The sequence below is a fragment of the Triturus cristatus genome, chromosome 6 (genome assembly GCF_964204655.1).
Source record: "Triturus cristatus chromosome 6, aTriCri1.1, whole genome shotgun sequence".
Classification (NCBI taxonomy): domain Eukaryota; kingdom Metazoa; phylum Chordata; class Amphibia; order Caudata; family Salamandridae; genus Triturus; species Triturus cristatus.
In genome coordinates, this window is record NC_140589.1 from 1,081,489,741 (window position 1) to 1,081,510,511 (window position 20,771).

Sequence of the window (20,771 nt, forward strand, 5' to 3'; positions counted from 1 at the left end):
TCAGCATTTATGGGATTAATGGAAAGGGAAAAGTGTATGCAATTTTCTCTGACTTATCACCCTATCAATAGGGTAGTCTCTGGAACAGGTGGTGTTGATAGTAGGAAGCAACGTTTTGGCATTTGGCATTTTCTTGTATTGCAAATAGGTCTACTTCTGGTGTGTTCCATTCCTGAAAGCCCATTTCCGCGGTCTAGTTTTAGCTCCCATATATGCAAGGCACTTGTCTGCCTGCTTCTATGTTTTGTATGCCTGGCAGCTGCTTGGAATTTGAGGTTATGTTTTCCTGAATAGCCCATCACCAAATGCCCTGGGTCAGTTAAAGATAGCGTGTGTGACTTTGAACCTCCTTATTTGTTGCAGTAAAACACTATGGTTATGTTTCCTGTCTGTATGTGTACTATTTTCGCTCTGACCTCTGCATGAAAAGCTTTTCGTGCTAGAAGACTGTTTTTAGTTCCGAGACATATATGTCTTTTATGTGAAGTCTGCATGGGGAATTAGTGGAATGCATGAGGCCAGCATGACCATTAGTTTCACAACAGTTCTCATTGTCAGAGATTGTCCCTTCTAGTAAATGAAAGTTTGCTCTGTCGAAGCCAGGATCCTCTTGATTATCAAGAATGCTTTGACCTCCCTCCAGTTTAGACAAGCAGACAGGAATGTTTTTTATTTATCTGGGATTGCGATTGAAGAATAACCTCCTGCAGTGTGGACATCCTGAACTTCTGAGCTTTTATAAGCTCGTTCAAGAAACCGGGGCCCAGAATAGGCCTCAGTTTTGTCCCGGTTTTGGTACTTGTCACGGGCTGCCCTACGACCCTGATGCGAAATGGTGGTCAGCTCCCTCCGTCACTATGCCTTTTGTTCCCCAACAGAACGAGTGGACTGCAGACTCGAAAGTGGACGCCGGTAGCGGGGAATGCGGCCCCTTTAATTCAAGCCCGGCCGGCGGACAACCCGCCTCCCAATCCAACGTCGGCACCAGCTGGCCAATAAGAAGGGAGGAGGACGTCATTTCGGGGAAGGACGCTTCCGGAAGGGACCAGGAGGAGGAGGATTCCAGAGCGCGAGCGGGATACCGGAGACGAGCAGCGGAAATAGTGAGACCGGTCCTACGATCCGAGGAGACTAAAGCGGAGCCGAAGCAGCCAGGAGGCCACCGTCCCCACGCTTCGCCGGGCCACGCTTCAGGAGAAGCGTGGCTTTCCAAGGTACGGAGCCGGGTTGCGGGGTGGGTTGGGGCACGGGAGAGGTCCGACTCGTAAACTGTGTCTCTTTTCCCCACTCCAACCTCCTGCCCCGTTCTCCGACTTCTGGCACCACGTGCACTTGTTTGCTTTTAGTAGCTCCGAGCACTCACTGGTGATTTCTCACTCCCCATCCCCCGATGAAAGTCAAAGCAAGAATACGGATTGCTTTCCTCTCCTTCTTGCATGTACCGGAGCAACGACGAATTGTGGTACAGACCAGACCAAGGGACATAGTCTCCACAGCCAGGAAGAAGAAGACCCCGACAAGACGTATTGTCCCGTGCCTTATTGCTGGCTTATCAAAGGAGGAGGAGTAATTGTTTAATAAAAATCCTGCATCACAAAGACCTGTTTTCTGGAGCATTTTGTCCCCACGATCACAGTACTAAAAAAACCAGAATATACTTCTTGGTTGATTTATTTTTTAGCACACTTTCTATTGCTTACTTTAGTAGGAGTTCCTCCGCCTCTTGCTGCAAGCAAGCTAGTTTGTTGGTTCTCAGTCATGGATGCATCCTTGGTGACCTTTGTAAGAGTTCTATATAGTAACCGTGTTCTATGATGTTTAATATTCAGCTGCACTACTGGAAAAATCATCCTATGCTACAGCCCACTTGAGTCATGTGCTGGAGGCCTTCAACCTGGCGGTCACATGGATGTGGGCACTGACCATTTTTGGGCTTTGTCCTCTCCAGCTGTAATGGCATTGTGGGGAACTGGAATTGAGGGGGCAGGTTTGCACTCTTGTCTGTGCAGCTAATGTTGACTGTTGGGTGCAAGACTGAGGACCTCCCCTTCCCATGGTTCTCTGGATTGGACTGGACCCATTCCGGATAGACCTCCCAAAATTGAAGAACTGCCATCGCTTTCGGAGTTTCCTTGCCCTTTCTGACTTGTTGAAAAGACTTGCCTGCAAAGACATGTTCCCCTTTGAAGGGCATATTAATGATGGAGAACTGCATCTGCTGACACCTTTGGCCAAGCATACCTCTCAGGGTGGTGCTGATACACATCTGCCTGCCTGCTCCCAGTATCAGCTACATCCAGCGCCGATTTTAGACAGGACGTGGCTTATAGTTTTGCTTTCAAGTTCTACCATTTTTTCTCATTTCTTGTATTGATCAGGAAGGCGCTGCATCACCTCCTCAATCTCTTTTCACTGTTTAGTGGGGTACTGAATCAGGAGTGTGTTTGAGTTTGCTATTCTACATTGGATGGCGGCCACTCTATATCTTTTGCACCACAATCTCCACCTTCTTACTTTACTTTTCTGGTGGTGGACCGTTGACATCGAGGAGGGGGGTGGGGGTGGGGGGTGGGGGGTTAGTTCTCTTCCTCATTCTAGCCACAATGAAGGAGTCAGTGAATGCATTGCCCTTGATGTACGTGGAGTCTTGGAGGAATGTCTCTATTTATTCCCCACACTTCATGACACTGCTTTGGAGGACATTGGCTCTCTAAATATCTCCTCCCCGTGTTGCAGAATACTTGGGAGCATAGAAAGATATTGAGGGCAAAAGTCAGAACTCAGAGTCCCCAGCAGGATGCATGACTCAGTCTGCTCCTCTTCCAGGAGCACACTGTACGGGCCTGCTGCTCTCTTGAGGAGCACGTGATAAACAACAATGTCACCGGGGGAAGGCCTTGGAGAGCACATGTTGATACCCTATTCAGGCGAATCATTATCCAGGCCTTGCCAGTCCTCTTCTGTTGTCTCGTGGTCCTAGAGGGATCCTTGCTCATAGCGCTCTTTCTTATAGAAGAGTTCTTGTTTTTCTTTCTGGGACCCAGGAGTCATCGGAGGCACTAGATTGACATGTTCCTCTTCATGCCCTTTCTCTTCCTGTGAAATTCCGTCAAGGATTAGTTGAAATACTTCTTTTTCCAGCAGAAGTGCTGGTGTGTTTTCCTAACAACCTTGAGCACTCTTTGCTTTGAACCGACTGCCAGAAGCATTTCCTCTTTGATATCGGGCCTTGTTCTGTTTCAGCTCCTTTTCCTCCTTGAACTGTTGTTTAGCATCAATCCAGTGTTCGAGGCCCTACCACCAACAGTGTCCCTGTTTGCTACTCCAAGAAGGTGCTATTGCAACGATACGCGCCTTATAGTGCTTACAGATGGTTGGATAATTCTCCACTACGTGATGCTTCTTATGCTATGCTGAGCACACCGATGCCACTTATACAGATTTGAAATACAACGCCTATATATATCCGTTTCTACCACATTTTCATGTGGGAATGTTCCCATAATTGTATGGTACGATCAAGACTGCTATAGAAACAGTCCTGTTGAGTATCCTTATTTTGGCTTCGAACTTTGAATCCTGATGGAAATTTGGGTACATACATTTGGATAGATATAGGCTTTGTTGACGCTCAAGTTGCCCCGTTGAAGTCAAATTTTAAGCGGACGAAATGCGTTGGCTGATGATCCTTTTAAGAATTGAAAATAATATAATAAAGGAAGAAAAGAATAACCTATTAATTGTACCGACATTGCTATTTTTAAAGTAACAGTCGTTTGAGATTGTCTATTGTGGATATCATTGTAGTTGTAAAAACATCTCTCTGATCTATATGTGGTTCTGCTCCAATTGTGTAGTGTTGTCTTATACTCCCTTTTGAAGGGAGGCACCGTTGGGTAAGGGGTGCATGTGGAGATTGGCACACACTAATATTTGATTTGGTCATAAATTACATAGGTGATTAACGTGCTGTATTTGTTGTTTGGTCCACTGCCCACCTTTTCTAGCAACAGTGTCCTCGAGTTTGGACCCATGTGGCTTTTTTTGCTTGGACCTCTTTGCTCATCAAGGGTATTGGCGTCGAGTGGATTTTCGTGTCTGAGGGCTGCAGCTGGGTCCCAGTGAGCTTCTGTGTTTCTACATGCATGAGACTTTGGTAATTCCCTTCACTCAGCACCTACTTTTGTGGTTCTTCCTTTGGAGCCAAACAAGCTCACTCCTTGTTGTCTATGGGATGTTCTAACTCATCACTAAAAGTAGTTACAGTCTTGGAAAAGATGAGATATCTGTGACCAAAAACCCTCTAAGCATTCAGGTAAAAGATGTAAAAAAAAGCTCTGTAAAGAATGAAAAGGAATAAAGCAACGCGCCCCAAATGAATTTAGTCAATCTGTATCGGAAGAAGCCCAAGTTCTGGTCCTGCTTTCTTACCAAGGTTTTCAATGCAGCAGTTGCCAATTATATGATACGATTTTAATGGTGTTCTGCAATCCTGCTTCCACTACACAAGAAAGGTAGCCATAGTAATCCATTTAATTATCAGCCAATTAAATAGGGCAGGGAAGATCATTGGTAATATGCTATTAAACAGACCTCAGAGTTCGATGTACATAATATCATGAATGTTTTGACTGAGAAGCGGGCTGGCATTTGATCTTGAATGGGAACAGTGGACCCAGTGGTGTACCTATATATTATCAGCTTCATGTATGCTGTAATAAAGCAGTCCCCATTATACGTATTTATGTCTATCTAAAAATCAATCATGAGAAATTATGGTATTCGCTACTTAAGATGAGAGATGACAATTCTCTGTTGAGTGCAATAGTTGTACTGCATATTAATAAGATGGCCCGACTCTGTTATGGACCCCTATGTGACAATGGGGATACTTTCTCGATTGGAGAGGGAGTTAGGAAAGATTACGTCCAAGCCCCAGCTCTTTTTAGTCTGTTCCTAAACGATGTGGTGAATTATCTAATTAAGGCCGCCCTTGATGCCTCAACAACTGCTGGCAATAAGGAACCCACATTTCTTTTTGTAGATGATGCAATTTTGTTACCCAGAACCGAAAATGCATTACATAAACTTCTGGGAAGTTTTACAGATTAATGTATTTTGAAAGATGTAATCATAAATACAAAGAAAACAAAGGTTATGCTACTAAAACCATCTCTATCACATTATACCTACCTGGGTATATGCTTTGAAAGACAACTGAGGTGGAAAGCCCAGATAGACACAGCGTGTCAAACTATCACAAACTTCAAGGGCTATACTTGGATTTAAACAAAAGGTGGAAAGCCTATCGATCATTGTAATCCTCCTAATTTACCAACAGAAAGCGGTGGCTGGTGCACTCTATGGTGCAGCATTGTGGAGGTCTAGCGATTTAAAAAAGTAGCAGGTGATAAGGAACAGTTTCTTAAGGCCTTTTTAATGTTGGGCACTGGTATTCTGTTTTGCTTATATTGGGAGCTAGGCATTAACACCATATCCGATTTGGCTGTGTTGAAACATTTTTGTGTCCATACCGTAACCCCTGTGCAGTAATTTAACTAAAATCAGAAATGGCTCAACATCGAGGCAGGTGCAGAAGCGAGTAACTGGGCTCTATTAAAAAAACTTTTAATAACTCTATATCTAGAGCACTTCTGGAAGGACCCCACTCAGATTGGCTGTAACTCTACAGAAATTGTGAAGAACCGGTATTGGTAACTTAAACTAGAGAAAAAATGTGGAATATACAGGAAGATAGCTTATTAGCAGGCTACCTTGTATATAAGTTGGATCTAGTATGAGATACTTGGATTCAATCTATCCTGTCCTGCACTTAAATAAACCAAATATACTAGGTTCAGCTTCGGGGCTCTTCTGTCGATCGAGAGCCTAGCAAGATGTGATATGTGTCAAAAAGAAAGCAGCTATTGGGATTGTATCCTGGAAGGTAATGATACTGTTTATTAGTGTTTTTTACTTCTGTATTATACTAATGATAAATTTGTTATTCTGATCTGTGGTGATTATTTTTTAATGTAAATTAATTGTTCTATATCGTAAAGCTGTCTGCTGATGACAAATAAATAAATAAATCTTTAAAATCCTCATTACTTGCACGAGGAAGCCCTCCGAAGCATTTTAAAATTTGGTGGGCAGAATATAGAGGAATATATCTGGAGCCTCCTCCTCCTCCTCCTACTACCGAAGAACAACTGATATAACTGTGCTGGAATGGAATCTACACAGTATATGTGCTGGACTTGGGTATGGGTGGCTGGAACTTTCCCTCTCTATGAGACTCAATACACACTTCGCAGCCTTCAGCACTGTCGGTCTTTGGTAGGCAGGGACTGCGGACCTTGAGTCCGTCTTTCTGGGCGAACTTGAGGTGGCACTTCAGGCAGAACTTAAAGGAAGTGTTCTCCATTTTCCTCGATGACTCCAACCCCACAGTTGTACATTTTGTGACATACGTGGTCTGGTTTCCACAAAGCCAAACTGCTGGAATTTTCAGTGTACTTCGGTGTTTCCACCCTTTCTTCAACAGTCCTTGTCGAACTGGTCAGTGATTGCCAGTGTCTGTTTTGTTTGTTTGATTGATGTGCTGTTGAACATTAGCACCCATTAGTCCGCGTACCATTACTACGCAAGCGTTACAACGCATGCGATGCAACAACGCGTAGCCTTTAGTATGCAAGTTGTTACATCGCATGCGTTGTTACAACACATGAGTAGTCGGCGAAGGGACATCCATTTTCAGGAAGAGGGTCTGCTGTGTGCGTAAGTCGGTGAGGGGGTGAGCGACTGCCCTCGGGACTCATTATTCTGCCTGCCCACGACGGAGGAAGGGGGAGAAGTCTGGAACCAAGTGTGGAGGTGAAGAGAGGAACCACGAAGAGAGAGAGGTAAGAGGGGCTGTGTAGGGTCGTGTAGAGTTGTGTACTTGTGTTTGTATAGTGTAGAGTAGTGTCGGGGGTCGTGCAGGGTAGTGTACTTGTGTTTGTGTTGTGTAGAGTAGTGTCGGGGTCGTGCAGGGTAGTGTTTGGGAGTAGGGACGGGACTGGGGCAAGGGGCAGGGTCGTGCTGGGGGTAGTGTTTTAGGGTAGTGTCGGGATGACGTGCAGGGTAGTGTTTGGGAGTAGAGACGGGACTGGGGCTAGGGGCAGGGTTGTGCTGGGGGTAGTGGTTTAGGGTTTAGGGAAGGGTTGTGGAGTTTGGGTAGGGTAGTGTTTTAGGGTTTAGGGTAGTGTTGGGGGGTCGTGCTGGGAAGTGTTTAGGAGTAGGGACAGGACTGGGGCTAGGGGTAGTGTTGTGCAGGGGGTAGTGATTTAGGGTTTAGTGTAGTGGCGTTTTAGTAGTGTAGGGTAGTGTACTTTGAGCGTTTGGGTGGTGTTTTTAATGTGTAGTGTATTTGTATGTAGTGTTGGTTTTTTATTTTACTAGGCAAGTTTTTAGTTCGCATACATTAACACTTTCAATGTAATGGTATGCAAACTAAAAACTTGCGTAGTAACGGTTAAGGCTAAGAAAAAGACGCGTAGTAATGGCATGCAAACTAATTGCATGCGAAATAACGAGTCATATTCGCAGTTGAAGCCTTTCTTTGATTACGCTTCAACTGTCCTGAAGCTCGGACCCTTACTTTCTAATTCCACAGAAAAAAGAATATGAAGATGGCAACCTTTCACAGAGCCTTCCAGGCCATGCGTCTGCAGCCACAGGAGGATAGACATACTAGCAATTGGTGGTTGACAACGCTAAGTTGAAGTGATGGGAGTTTGGGAGGGGACTTGAGAGAAGACAATTCCTGACCCGACCTTTAGATGACAGAATAATGCGCACGATCTGAATCCAGAAAAAATTCACGGTGTAAAACCGCTCTTCTGTCTGGGCTAGATAGGATTTCTTTTGCCTGATATCAAGCGGTTTAGGGATCTAGATGGCTAGTGTTGTCTTACTCTGCATCAAGGCTTCCGTCAAGACGTGTTTTGTTGTCAACTTTCTCTTCCTTACTCCCTTATCCCAGTTCCCCCCCTTCCCCCATCCCGCCGCCACACCCCCAACGCCCCCCCTTTTTTTGAGAGATGACACATCATGCACTGTTGTATTCAGATGATTACATCAAAAAGATCTGGGAAGGACCCTCGCTCTTTTCAGAAACACCAGAAACCCCTAGCCTGACAGAAAACTCTATATTCGAACAACTAGAAAAGTCCTTTTATTTTTTTATAATCAGACTGCAACTTGTGGTACGCATGTTGACAGTATCTAAAAACAGACACAATACCAGTTGGGTTGCAAGTACGTAACATCCTAGGGGTATTTACCGACAGCAAGAAATATCTCACAGGTTTTAGTTAAATAAGGACGACGTGCGCGAGACATTGGATGGTCCTTGGTATTGATACAGCGACTGAAGGTATTAGTAAACTACAGGAAGAAATAGAGAGCATAGAAAGAAGAATTAATAAAAATAGCACCATCACAGACGCAAAGTCCTTGCTAGAGAAAGGAGCCAAGACCATCGCAGAATTTCATAGAATAGAGCAAAATAGGAAAACAACCAAAGTACAAAGAGACGTCAAAAATTATAAGACCGAGAGAACCTACCCGTATTTGGTAGAAGACTTATGTAAACCGGACATACTCAACACTTAGAGGACAGCGCCATTGAGGTAGATTTAACAAACAACAGAACATTGTAGGGTTCTCAGACACATCTGTCGAATCATCGGAGAGCTCAGAATTTGGAGAAGGTCCTCGTACATCAAGGAATAAGAACACTAATACTAATTTTTCAGACAAAGACCAGGGACGGCAGAACAACCGAGGCACGAACCGCGCTCCCAGGTGGTACAGTGCCCTAGGAGACAGACAGACGAGACAGATATTACCAGTGTTAATAGGGTCACCACACCAACACACAATACTGACATTAGTCTCGTAAGCACCATGCATATGACTGAACAGAAGACCATTCCGATCTTCAAACTCTCCACCCACCAACTCTCTGAGAAAGACATTGAATTGCTTAGCAAAGGACTGTCCTTCGTCCCCACTAAGAAACCTAATTTCTTAGAACTATTGCATATTGAACTGCTCCGTTTCTTTAGAAAGGTGTGCTTACAAGCCTTCTTTCTGGATAAACCATATGCACCACAATCTGCATATACATCGTTTCAACCACCCTCTACATTCCTTCCACCATCTAATACCATACCAACAGAGATACAGACCTTTGAAGAGCTTGTCCTAAACAAAATCATGGGCCTAGAACAAGAACATAGGCACATTATACACTACCCAAGGTGCATAAGAATGCGGAAACCCCACCAGGATGGCCCATTATATCTGGATGCAGCTCTATTCTAGAGCCACTAGGTCGTTATGTAGGTCACTTTATTAAGGACTTCGTCCATGACTCTAAATGCTACGTAAAAGACACAATGTTGATGATTAATTTGGTGGAGGGACTCCCATTTGATCCTGCACACTGCATACTTTGCACTCTGGATGTGGAGTCATTATATACCAATATCCCACAAGACGAGGGGATTGATGTCATCCAAAACATTCTTGACTCAAGACCTTGTCCACATCCAGTACCCGTTCCCTTTATTTTACATTTTCTTAAAATCTGCCCATCACAGAACTTTTTCGCATTTGATGGCATCTTTTACCAACAAATTAAAGGGACCTCCATGGGCACTGTTTTTGCACCAAATTTTGCCATCCTGTATATGGATTGGCTTGAGACCTAGAAGATTCTGTCAGCAGCTAACCCATTCGCCTCCAATATACTAGAATGGAGGAGATATATAGACAATATCTTCGTGATTTGGGAGGGACCCAAAACCCCTCTGCCGTGGTCCTAAATTGGCTCAATAAACAACGTAATGGCCTTCAATTTACCTTGACACACAGCAAGACTCAGGTTGCCTTCCTTGACTTACTTATCATATCTGAAGATAAGCTTTACACCACACTCTACCGTAAGCAGACTGAAAAAAATGCCTTACTTGCTTACAATAGCTATCACCCACGTGCTTTACAGGACTCCTTACCCTTTTCACAATTCCTTCGTATCAGACGGAACTGTTCCCGTAAAGTTGACTATTTCATGAAAGCCAAGACCCTCTCCAAAAAACTGCTCACTAGAGGTTATCCCCGCAAACTAGTAAAGAACTCACTAAAGACAAGCCTGGTATTGCCTACGCGAGACACTTCGGACTCCCACACCCAAAAGTAAAGACGAGAGGATGGTATGCGTGAAAAAATGCATTCCAAAACACTGGTCGCTACTTAATGCAGGAAAACTGACATTGGAATGCCCATTATTTGCATTCAAGAAAATTAGGAACATAAAGGAACACCTAAGTCAGGGCTGCTTTAGCACCAAAAGAAATCTCTCAGACTCTGACAGAAATATGGGGCCTGCCACTGATATTAGGCGATTATCACTGCGGAGGTTGCAGTGTCTGTACCCTCACTATTGAAAGCAAAAAATGTGTCTATGGTAACATTGATGTAACCGTAACACATTTCTCCAACTGTAACAGCCATAATGTTGTGTATGCAATCATTTGTCCATGTAACCTAATTTATTTTGGGTAGACAACACAGAAAATCCGAATTTGAGTCTGCCAACACCGGAGCAGAATACAGTGCCAAACAGCAAACGCACCCTTGGTTGACCATTTTACAAATCTAGGGCAAATGGAGGATGACTTGAAATGCCAAGTAATTAATGTGGTCCATCTGCCGCCTCGAAGCTCTGACATCAGCAGTATCCTGAATAAGGAGCAACTAAAATGGATTTCACGGACTAATAGTCTCCATACTATCTAGAACTGTATGGAGGACTGGACTAATTTGATCTGATTAAGTGTGTTCATGAACCGCGCAGTACACACTTCGTTACCTTGTAACTATTTTGGTTCCCGCTCAATTGCCAACTTTGACACACCACTGAATCCTGCTATGTACCTTGACCCATGAGATGGTTACAGTTCAGAGATTTACACAGCACAATTTGGTTGCTTATGGTTTCTATCTCTAATTTTCAGATGACAAAATGTGTATCTACTGCCACATTACTGTAAATACTGTGGTTTTTGTTTTTTAGTCACCTATATTATGCGCAGCAAAACATGTTTCTCCACTTGGCATGTACAACTCTTCTCGTTTTATATTGTATGCCAATATGTTTCTTTCTGCCATCACCCCCAATTGAAACTATGACCTGCCACCTTTGATAGAGTCTGCATACTTCTTGACTCTAATGAATTGCCCGATATTAAGACACAGTACGTGTTTAAATCAGTTACAATGGTACAAATTTAAAGTTTAATTATTGCGTCCTGTGCCTGCAATTGAATTTGTCTTTCTATGTATTGACTGGTAACTATACCTTTAGGCTGTCCCCTTTCTATTTTTCTTTTGTACTATGCCAATAACTCGCACCCAGTATGTCTTTTCATTCTATACTGGCTATTTGCTCCTTCTAGCATGGCGCCTATAATGAACCAGCACGCGTGATGCGGTACGCTCTAGTTAGTAATTGGTGCATGCATGCGCACCCAAGGCAGTCACGTCCTTACTTTTATTTACCAAAACACACATCCGTTGTGCTTGCATTTGCAACCAGATCTTAGAAATCGCCACAGGTAAGCTGCAGCGTATAGAACTCTTAATGCACGTGCTTCCAGCAGATTGTCAACCCAGCGGCTAACTGGCCATCCGTCTCCCTACAGGTATTCCCTATACCACGCTCCATTGTGAGCCTCAAGACTTAGAGCATTGCACGAGAATTTACCCCTCCAATTATTGCAAACGGAGGCAGGTAAGCTTTGGCCGCAACCATTTGCCTCGTCCTTTGTGATAGGGAGGTCCTCGGTTTAACCATATCACTTTCTTCCTGCCTTCATCTTACGCCCGCGTGTAGACCAGGGTCCACAGGCGGGGCATCACCCCTCTAGCCATTTGACTGTGGCCCCAAGCCTGACTGGTTGCTGCATTATCCCTCTAACTAACTTGACGTGTGGTCTACAGCTCAGACCCACAGTAAGTTCTTAACAGACTACGTTTACCCTCACATGCATCACTTAATGCATGACTGAATAAGCATGACGTCTCTGGACCGGCATACCAACACCTCCACATGGAAATAAATTCATCCTTGGAGTAATAAGGTGGCACGTATGTGCTGTTGGGTGTATATAGTTTCACAGACTCTCTTAATATCCTCCACTAAGTACTCATCTTGAGAATAATTACATACATCCCTGAGCCTTCCTTAACTTCTCTCAATTTTTCCTTCCATCCCCTCTCTCCCCCCTCTACCCTATCTCGGCCCTTCTCTCCTTCCTCCTCACCCTAACCCTTTGCTTTATTAAGGCTACCTCTCAGGCATTTAGACCAGTCCTGACGATGATTTCATAACCGTTGTTGGGGTTCGAAACATCGTCGACAACAACATCTTAACTCTGACTCGTAATTCTTGATTGTTGTGGAGTACAAGATGTTTTTTCCATTGTGACTACTGCATTTTTTAATCACTGAAAAGTCACCTTACCACTATATGACTAAAGTCAGAAAATCTTTTTGGTTTCCAGAATCCCTTCACTTGTTGCTCACTTTATGTTATTGTATGTTCGTCCACATTTATCGAATAAGAAATGGGCTCTCAGTGCCAAGCAGGCTCTGTGGGGGCACGGAATGAAGCAGTCTGCTGAAGTTGAGTACCAAGACCTTTTTGCCATTGTCTCAGGGACCGAAGCCTGACTCCTTTCGGAGCGGTGCTAGGCCTGTACTCCACACTGGTGTATGAGGTGTTTTGTTTTCAATGTAGTAAGTGCCCTCAGCAGTAAGTTTGACTGGGGCCCCTGAAGACTGTTCTTCCCCATAACTGGAGTTCTCTGAGGAGAGCATTTCAGGTCTCCGATCTGTTGAAACCAGTGGAATTGCTTACTGCCCTTTTTCCTTTCACATATGCTCCATTAATGTGTTCAGGTTCGAACAGTGGTAATGACCCAGCAGGGTCCTTACGCTGCCCCATATAAGGCACTAAACTGACGCTGTGTAGCGAATAGCCTTTATGTTTGAAGGAATGGCAGGCAGAACAGCTCGACTCCTTCTGATCCTGAGGCAAGCAAAGATTTCAAGCCTGGTGAGGGTCTGACCACAGGAACATAGAGTTGCATTTGGGACAAAATTGGAATGGTGTGTACTCCATAACCTCCCACCACCTCGAAAAGTTATTCTCCTACAACCTGGAGGTGAGAGGAATTCTCCGTTCCCAGTAAAATTCAAGGATCCATCAGCTGTAGCGGTTCATTTGGTGTTGTAAACTGCAATTCCAGTCATTGTAGTCGAACACCTGATGACTGCAGCTCGACGGTACAAGAGCTCAAGAAGTACATCAGAACCAGACGGCGGAAAAAATCTAACCAAGGTGGAATCTTTGTCCTGGTACATTGTGGGTTTCTGGGAGGATCATTACTTACTTCAAAATCAAATGTAGAATAAAAACAACTTGTAACTTCTATGCACACTGATAAATGGCAGGAGTGTGCAAAGTAAGTGATCTACTGCATTATCTGCTACAAACATGTGTCTTTCCGTTACAGCAGTAGATCAGTTTGCTGGCAGCAGGACATGTTCCATAGGTACAAAACAGCAATCTCCCAGTTATATCTTGTGGACCAATATAAGGCTGAACCTCTGTTCTCATATATGGGACCAATATTCTTTAATGTTTTACTGAGCCGACAGTAGTCAATGAAGAGTAAGAACATGTAACATTTTCTAGCCATTTAAATCTCTGTGTACAGTAAATCTGCCAGCATTAACATGTGAGTGGCTATTTGGCAATTTAAAAAATTTGGAAAAAAAGACCATCCATGAATACCATGCCTCTCCACATCCACTTTCAACGAGAAAAAATGAGTTTTGATTCTTTCCAGTAAAGAAACATAGATCAATTTGAGCTTGTAGCCGAAGATCAAGTGCTCCAACAATTTGAACACACAATTCCAAAGTACACAGATGAACACCTTTAGGCACCAAGGAGAACGTGTACTCATCAGGCTCTTGTGTCATAGTAGATAATACATGTGGGTGCCTCTTAAAATTCACCAAAGTGTTTCTCTCGTATGTATCCAGAATGATCACTATATTGGTCTCAGAACCGCTGTCAATAACCTATCAGTGAGTATTATGTCACAAATTTTGAAATCAAGATTGAGCACATAGAAAGAGGCCTATAGAAACAACCGATATTATGGTTCCTTGTCAGATGCCCTGTGCATGCATACCTGAAAGTTAGGATTATATTGAGTAACTTCAACCGTAATTTCATCAGACATGTTATAACCTTCGTCCTGCACGGTTATCAAGGTGTAGTAAGATATACAGGGACTGTCACCAGGATGCCATGCTGCAGCCAATATCACTAATCCAGACCTTTTAAATGAAGAGATAAAAGGCGTAATTAATAGGCGTACAAAAATATTCTATTTCCCATTCACGATATAGCAACTTTAATTTTATTCTACACCCAGTGTCATGCAGAAGCTTCATCCACATCCAAATTTTAGTCTTCAACTGATTCCATACCCTTTCTCCAGCTTCTGTATCTCAAGCGATCAGATTTTGTGTCCCAGGCTTTAAAATATTCTTTAGACAAAACCAGTTCCATATTTCTACCGCTACAATGTTAATCTCCACTTTCGAGATGCTTCATATTCATGATTCAATTTACAGTGATGTCAAGAGAAAGAAAATATGTAACAAGAGATCAGCAAAGCACTCCACAAAGATATCAACAAGGATGCTACCTTCATCCTTCTGATGTCAATAAAATGAGTATGCATGAGTTGGGTAGCTATAAGGATTATGCTACTTACCCTGTAAGCATCTGTTCTTGACATGCAGAGCTGTAGATTCACATGCTTTGTATACTCCTGCCAACTAGTGTTGGGTCCAGATGTTTGGAAGATGTTTTTCTTCAAATAAGTCTTTTCCAGTAACAATGTAAGGTGACTCCTCCTTTCGGTGATAGTGCGCATGGGCATCGACTCCACTGTTAGATTGTTTTCCCACAAAAGGGTGAGAATGAAGTAAATGAGTGTAGTATAGAGATGTCCATGGGTGTATAATATGAATATTAGTAATGATAACTGCAACAACCATAGGTGTCGGGGGAGGACGCATATAAATCTACAGCTCTACATGCCCAGAACAGATGCTTATAGGGTAAGTAACAATCAGTTCGAGGCATGTACGCTGTGAATAGACATGCTTTGTATAGACTGTATAGCAGTCTCCTCCAAAAGCAGTGCCTAGCCTGCACGTTACATGGGGACACACAACCCCCATCCAGCACCACGGCAGGCACCGCATTGGGACGTCAGGAGTCACGAGGAGGCGCATAGGAGCAGTCTAGGGCACCCGCAGCGCTGGACGGGCACGGGCCAAGGGCGGGCCCATCTGCACCCTTCAAAGCCCGGAGGAGGCTGGGCTGGGACACCCCTTAACATCGACATTCATCAGCAATAATCGATAAGCGCAAACAACCATGTAGCCAGGATCAGGGGAGTGCAAGAGTGAAGGTTCCTAGGAACTCAGCTTCAAATATGTCTTATCTGACCTCTGCGGTGGGGGCCCTGAATAAAAAAATCCAAAATGCGGAGGTTGAGGTGGGACTAAGTTCTGAAGCCCTGGGAGCACAACTGGACCAGATAGCCACCCAAAGAATCCAGTCCCCATTGAGCCGAGAGTGCTGATAACAGGGGAGGAATGCACCCCACATATCGATAGACTGGCAAGGGGCACCTAGGGAGAGGCGATCGACGAGACTCTCAGAGGATGTATCCCTGCAGAAGGCCCATTCAATTTTTCCAGGGAAAAAGAAGGGGGAAAGCAAAGAACAAGTAAATCCAACCACATATCTTCTGATATGACCTATGGTCCGTCCGGAGACTTAGACTCATGTGTTCAGTCGGCAGTTTGGAAAGTGATAGCAGAATTTTTTTAATCAAGGCTGGAGCACATTTTTTCAAACAATGTTAAAGATATTGTTGCCTTATTGAACTCTTCTGTAGAGGGGATTATGGCAAAACTGGAGCGCCTTCAGACCCAGCGAGGGGGCTTTAAAAAAAAGTATGCAAAAACTCTTACGATAACACCATCCCCCGGGTACAAGCGCGGTCCAAAGTTGATAATAGGGAAGAGGGCCCCGTTAATCAAATACCAAAGAAAAGGCCTGAGACCACCTCCAGAACGAATTTAGATGCAACATTAGGGAGGCAGACAGGGGATTCTACTTGTTGCCATACTAAGATCACCTCAAGTCTTCTGCCAACTCACAAGACTCAGGTCCAGAGAAGGTGCCCTGGTATTCAAGGGGCTAATAATGCGACAAACAGTAGCAGACTTCATATGCCCCTAGAAGCAACTCCCCTAGTCGCTATACTTGCAGGGGTTCCCCCACTGAAAGAGCACTGTATCGAATCCACTATGGAGTTGCTACGCAAAACGAAACATTGGTGTGACCGATATTCCGATAGCAGGCTCAAGGTTTTTTCACATATCATAATGGCCAGACGAGTTGGGTGGGTGGGCCATAGACCTAAACATATTGAAGGTGACTGCATTGTCGTGAACTTTGACAGTGCAGATAAAGCGGGCAGTTATTTAGAGATGGCCCCAAGGAGGGTGAGGGGGTCATCAAGGCTCTAACACTGGGCTTTTTTTACCCACCACCCAAAGGGGTACAACCATCGGGCGGAACGTCTCGAGGGCTTCAACCCTTAATGAATGGAACAAGGCCGTCCTACCTCCTGCTTAAACCATAGAGAGAAAATCCGCCCGCCATGTCAAATTGGAGTATAGCTAGTGCCCCGAAGCCACCAACCTCGAGTCCTGAGAGAACTGATGAAGGAAATAGCTTAACTTGTCAAAATAGATTCCTCCCATTATCTTTCTTAGATGAAAACGATTGACTGGAGCCGTCCTTCTGTCAGAGCTACACCTGTAATCATGGCAAAAGGCAGGGATCAGATAAGAGTGAAACTCTCAACTGCAATATCATTAGTTGGAATATTGCAGGGTTGAGAAGCAAACAAGAGGATCCCAGGTGGCTTACTTTGTTAAAAGACTATGATATAGTTAGTTTACAGGAGACCTGGGATACGGATAACAACTTCTGGGTGGATGGGTTTAAATCATATAGTGTTCAAGCACAACCTTCCCAGTCAGGCAGAGCAAAAGGGGGCCTCTTAATGTTATTCTCACTTAAATTATCAGGGGCTCATGGGGAAACTGCTGTTTGTTAACTTTTATCATTAAGGCGAGAGTAGCTTTTTAAATGAACATTTGGTTAAATTGAAATGTTTTCTAGACGAGTTCCGATCGAAGCAAACCACTTATTACTCAATTATAATTATGGGCGATTTTAACATTCATGTTTGTGAGCTTGACTGCCAGACAGAAGATCTTTTAGGATCGGTGAACTCCCCAACTCCCCATTTTGAACACACACAGCATGGGGAATGTTTGGAGGAGCTCCTGGCTGCAGTAGATCTCTTTGAACCGAGTTTTATTGATATAGGTGAGAGGATTCCCAGAAAGCCCACTAGCGCCAGGGATTTTTTATCCAAAAAGTTACTTAGGGTGGGGGCTGCCCAAAACAGCTTGCCAATGCCCCCACCCCCTCACTAAAATGACAGCCTTTCTGCCCCGCGGGGGGCAAAAAGCCCACTAGACGCCAGGGATTTATTTTGGGCAAATAAAATTAGGGTGGGGACTGCCCAAAACGGGCAGGCCAATGACGAAACAGAAAGCCCACTAGCGCCAGGGATTTTTTTCCCGCAATTTTACTTGGGGAGCTGCCTAAAACAGGCATGCCAATTCCCCAACCCCCACCCCATCAAAATTACAGCCTTTCAGCCCCCCCTGGGGGCCAAAAAGCCCACTAGACGTCAGGGATTTATTTTGGGCAACTGAAATTAGGGCGGGGGCTGCCCAAAACGGTCTTTCTGCCCCCCCCTGGAGGGCAGATGGGGGCAGTAGCCCCCAATCTGCCCCCCCCGGGGGGGTCAGAAAGCCCACTAGATGCCAGGGATTTCTTTTTGATGCAATTTTACTTAGGGTGGGGGCTGCCCAAAATGGGCATGTAAATCCCCCCACACCCCCCCAAAAAAAGTCCAGTCTTTCTGCCCCCCGAGTAGAAAAGAAACCAGGGATTTTTTTTGTAGTCATGTAGGGGAGGGGGCTGCCCAAAATGGGCATGACAATACCCCCACTCGCCCTCCCCAGAGAAATTCCAGTCTTTCTGCCCCCCCCCCCCCGAGCAGAAAAGAAACCAGGGATTTTTTTTGTAGTCATGTAGGGGATGGGGCTGCCCAAAATGGGCATGACAATACCCCCACGCCCCCTCCCCAGAGAAATTCCAGTCTTTCTGCCCCCCCGGGGGGGGGGGGGCAGATGCCCCTGATCTGCACCCAGGGGGGTAGAAAGCCCACTAGGCGCCAGTGATTACGCTGGCTTTTTTTATGCATGGGGTGGGTGCTACGCAATAGTGGAATACCAATGCTCTCATCCCCCCAAAAAAAGTCTAAGTCTTTATATCCCCCTTGGGGCCATATCGGGGCAAACACCCCCTCCCGATTCCCCCCCAGGGCGGCAGAAAGCCCACAAGGCATAGACTTATTTTTAGCAATGTGCCTTCCTGTGGATGTTGGGCCCTAGCGCAGCCGGCACAGAGGAAAACCTAGCAAACCTGTACAATTTTGAAAACTAGACACCATGGGGAATCCAGGATGGGGTGACTTGTGTGCCTCTCACCAGGTTCTGTTACCCAGAATCCCTTGTAAACCTCAAACTTTGTAAAAAAAAAAAAACGAAAAAAACCCCAAAAAAAATATTTTCCTCACAATTCTGTTGTGGGAAAGTTCTGGAATCTGCGTGGATCCACAAATTTCCTTCTACACAGCATTCCCCCAGGTCTCCCAATGAAAATGGTACCTCACTCGTGTGGGTGGGTAGAGTACCCGCGACAGGGAAGGGCTCAAAACGTATTGAGGTAACATCAAAATTGCCCATCACAAAACAACCTGGATTTGCAAGGTGGGGGGTCACCTGGGTTTTTGGCCCCATGCTCGGTGGCCAGATAGGGAAACCCACCAAACCCACACATTTCTAGAAACTAGACACTCAGGGGATTATAGGGAGGTATCTCCCTGGAATCCCCCATGTGTCTAGTTTACAAAAATGTGTGGGTTTGGTAGGTTTCCCTAGCTGGCCGCTGAGCACGGGGCCAAAAACCCAGGTGACCCCCCTTGCAAAACCAGGTCGTTTTGTAATCGGCAATTTTGATGTTGCCTCAATACGTTTTGGGCCCTTGACTGTCGCGGGTACTTGGGCCTCTCACACGAGTGAGGCACCATTTTTATTGGGAGACCTGGGGGAATGCTGGGTGGTAGGAAATCTGTGTCAGCCCGGTGATGCCACAACTTTCCCGCACAAAAATGTGTGGAAAAAGTGATTTTTTCAGCTAAATTTGAGGTTTGCAGGGGATTCCGGGTAAGAAAACGTTGGGGGACACTTACAAGCCATACCTCCCTGGAATCCCCCGGGTGTCTAGTTTTAAAAAATATTAGGTTTGCTAGGTTTCCCCACGTGCCGGCAGAGCTAGGGTTCAAAATCTACAGCTAGGCACTTTGCAAAAAAAGGGTCAGTTTTCACTGTGAAAATGTGGTGTGTCCACGTTGAGTTTTGGGCCGTTTCCTTTCGCAGGCATTAGGCCTACCCACACAAGTGAGGTACCATTTTTCTCTGAAGACTTTGGGGAACGCGGGATGGGTGAAATTGTGTGGATCCACGCAGACTCCAGAACTTTCCATCACAGAAATGTGAGGAAAATGTGAATATTTTTGACAAATTTTGAGGTTTGCAAGGGAATCTGGGTAACAGAACATGGTGAGAGCCAGTCAAGTCACCCCTAGATTCCCCTGGGTGTCTAGTTTTAAATTTTTTTATAGGTTTGCTAGGTTTCTCTTGGTGGCGGCAGAGCAAGGGATCAAAATCTACAGCTAGCCACTTTGCAAAAAAAAGGGTCAGTTTTCACTGTGAAAATGTGGTGTGTCCATGTTGCATTTTGGGCCGTTTCCTGTAGCGGGCACTAGGCCTACCCACACAAATGAGGTACCATTTTTCTCTGAAGACTTGGGGAATACGGGGTGGGTGGAATTTTGTGGATGCACACAGATTCCAGAACATTCCACCACAAAAAATGTGAGGAAAATTTGTTTTGACAAATTTTGAGGTCTAGTGGATGTAACAGTATATTGCTTTAAAACAGCTGTCACAATTAGAAGAAGTTACAGGTGAAAACGTTGGCACAAATGGCTGTTTTTTTTCAACTAGTTTTCAATTTTTCCTATATTTAACTGTTAGTTTCTATACAGAAACCATGAAGGATGTACACAAATGCTTTCATACCCATTTCTACTATTAACTGGAAGGAGGTTAAAAGCACAAAAAATAGCAAAAATAGGCTATGTCCCAGAAAAATGCCAAAACTGTGTAAAAAATGTGTTTTTCTGACAAAAGTCTGCTCGTCACTGAAAGCTGGGAAGATGGTGATTTCAGCACTACAACCCCTTTTTTGATACCATTTGCAGGGTAAAAATAAACAGACACTTTCATCTGTAGCCCTTTTTTCCCATTTTGGCTAATTTCTGGGTCCTAGCAGCGAAGGGGTTAATAAA

At 44.6% G+C, this 20,771-nt stretch overlaps 1 protein-coding gene across 1 annotated transcript in view; it reads right to left on the reverse strand.

Annotated features, from left to right (window-relative positions):
• The window catches only part of NUP133 (nucleoporin 133), a 1,584,091-nt gene that overhangs the window by 1,210,890 nt on the left and 352,430 nt on the right, over positions 1-20,771 (reverse strand). The window contains exon 9 of the mRNA XM_085611954.1: positions 14,316-14,463. Within this exon, the coding sequence (XP_085468080.1) occupies positions 14,316-14,463 (148 nt within the window). The remainder of the gene's footprint in view (positions 1-14,315; positions 14,464-20,771) is intronic.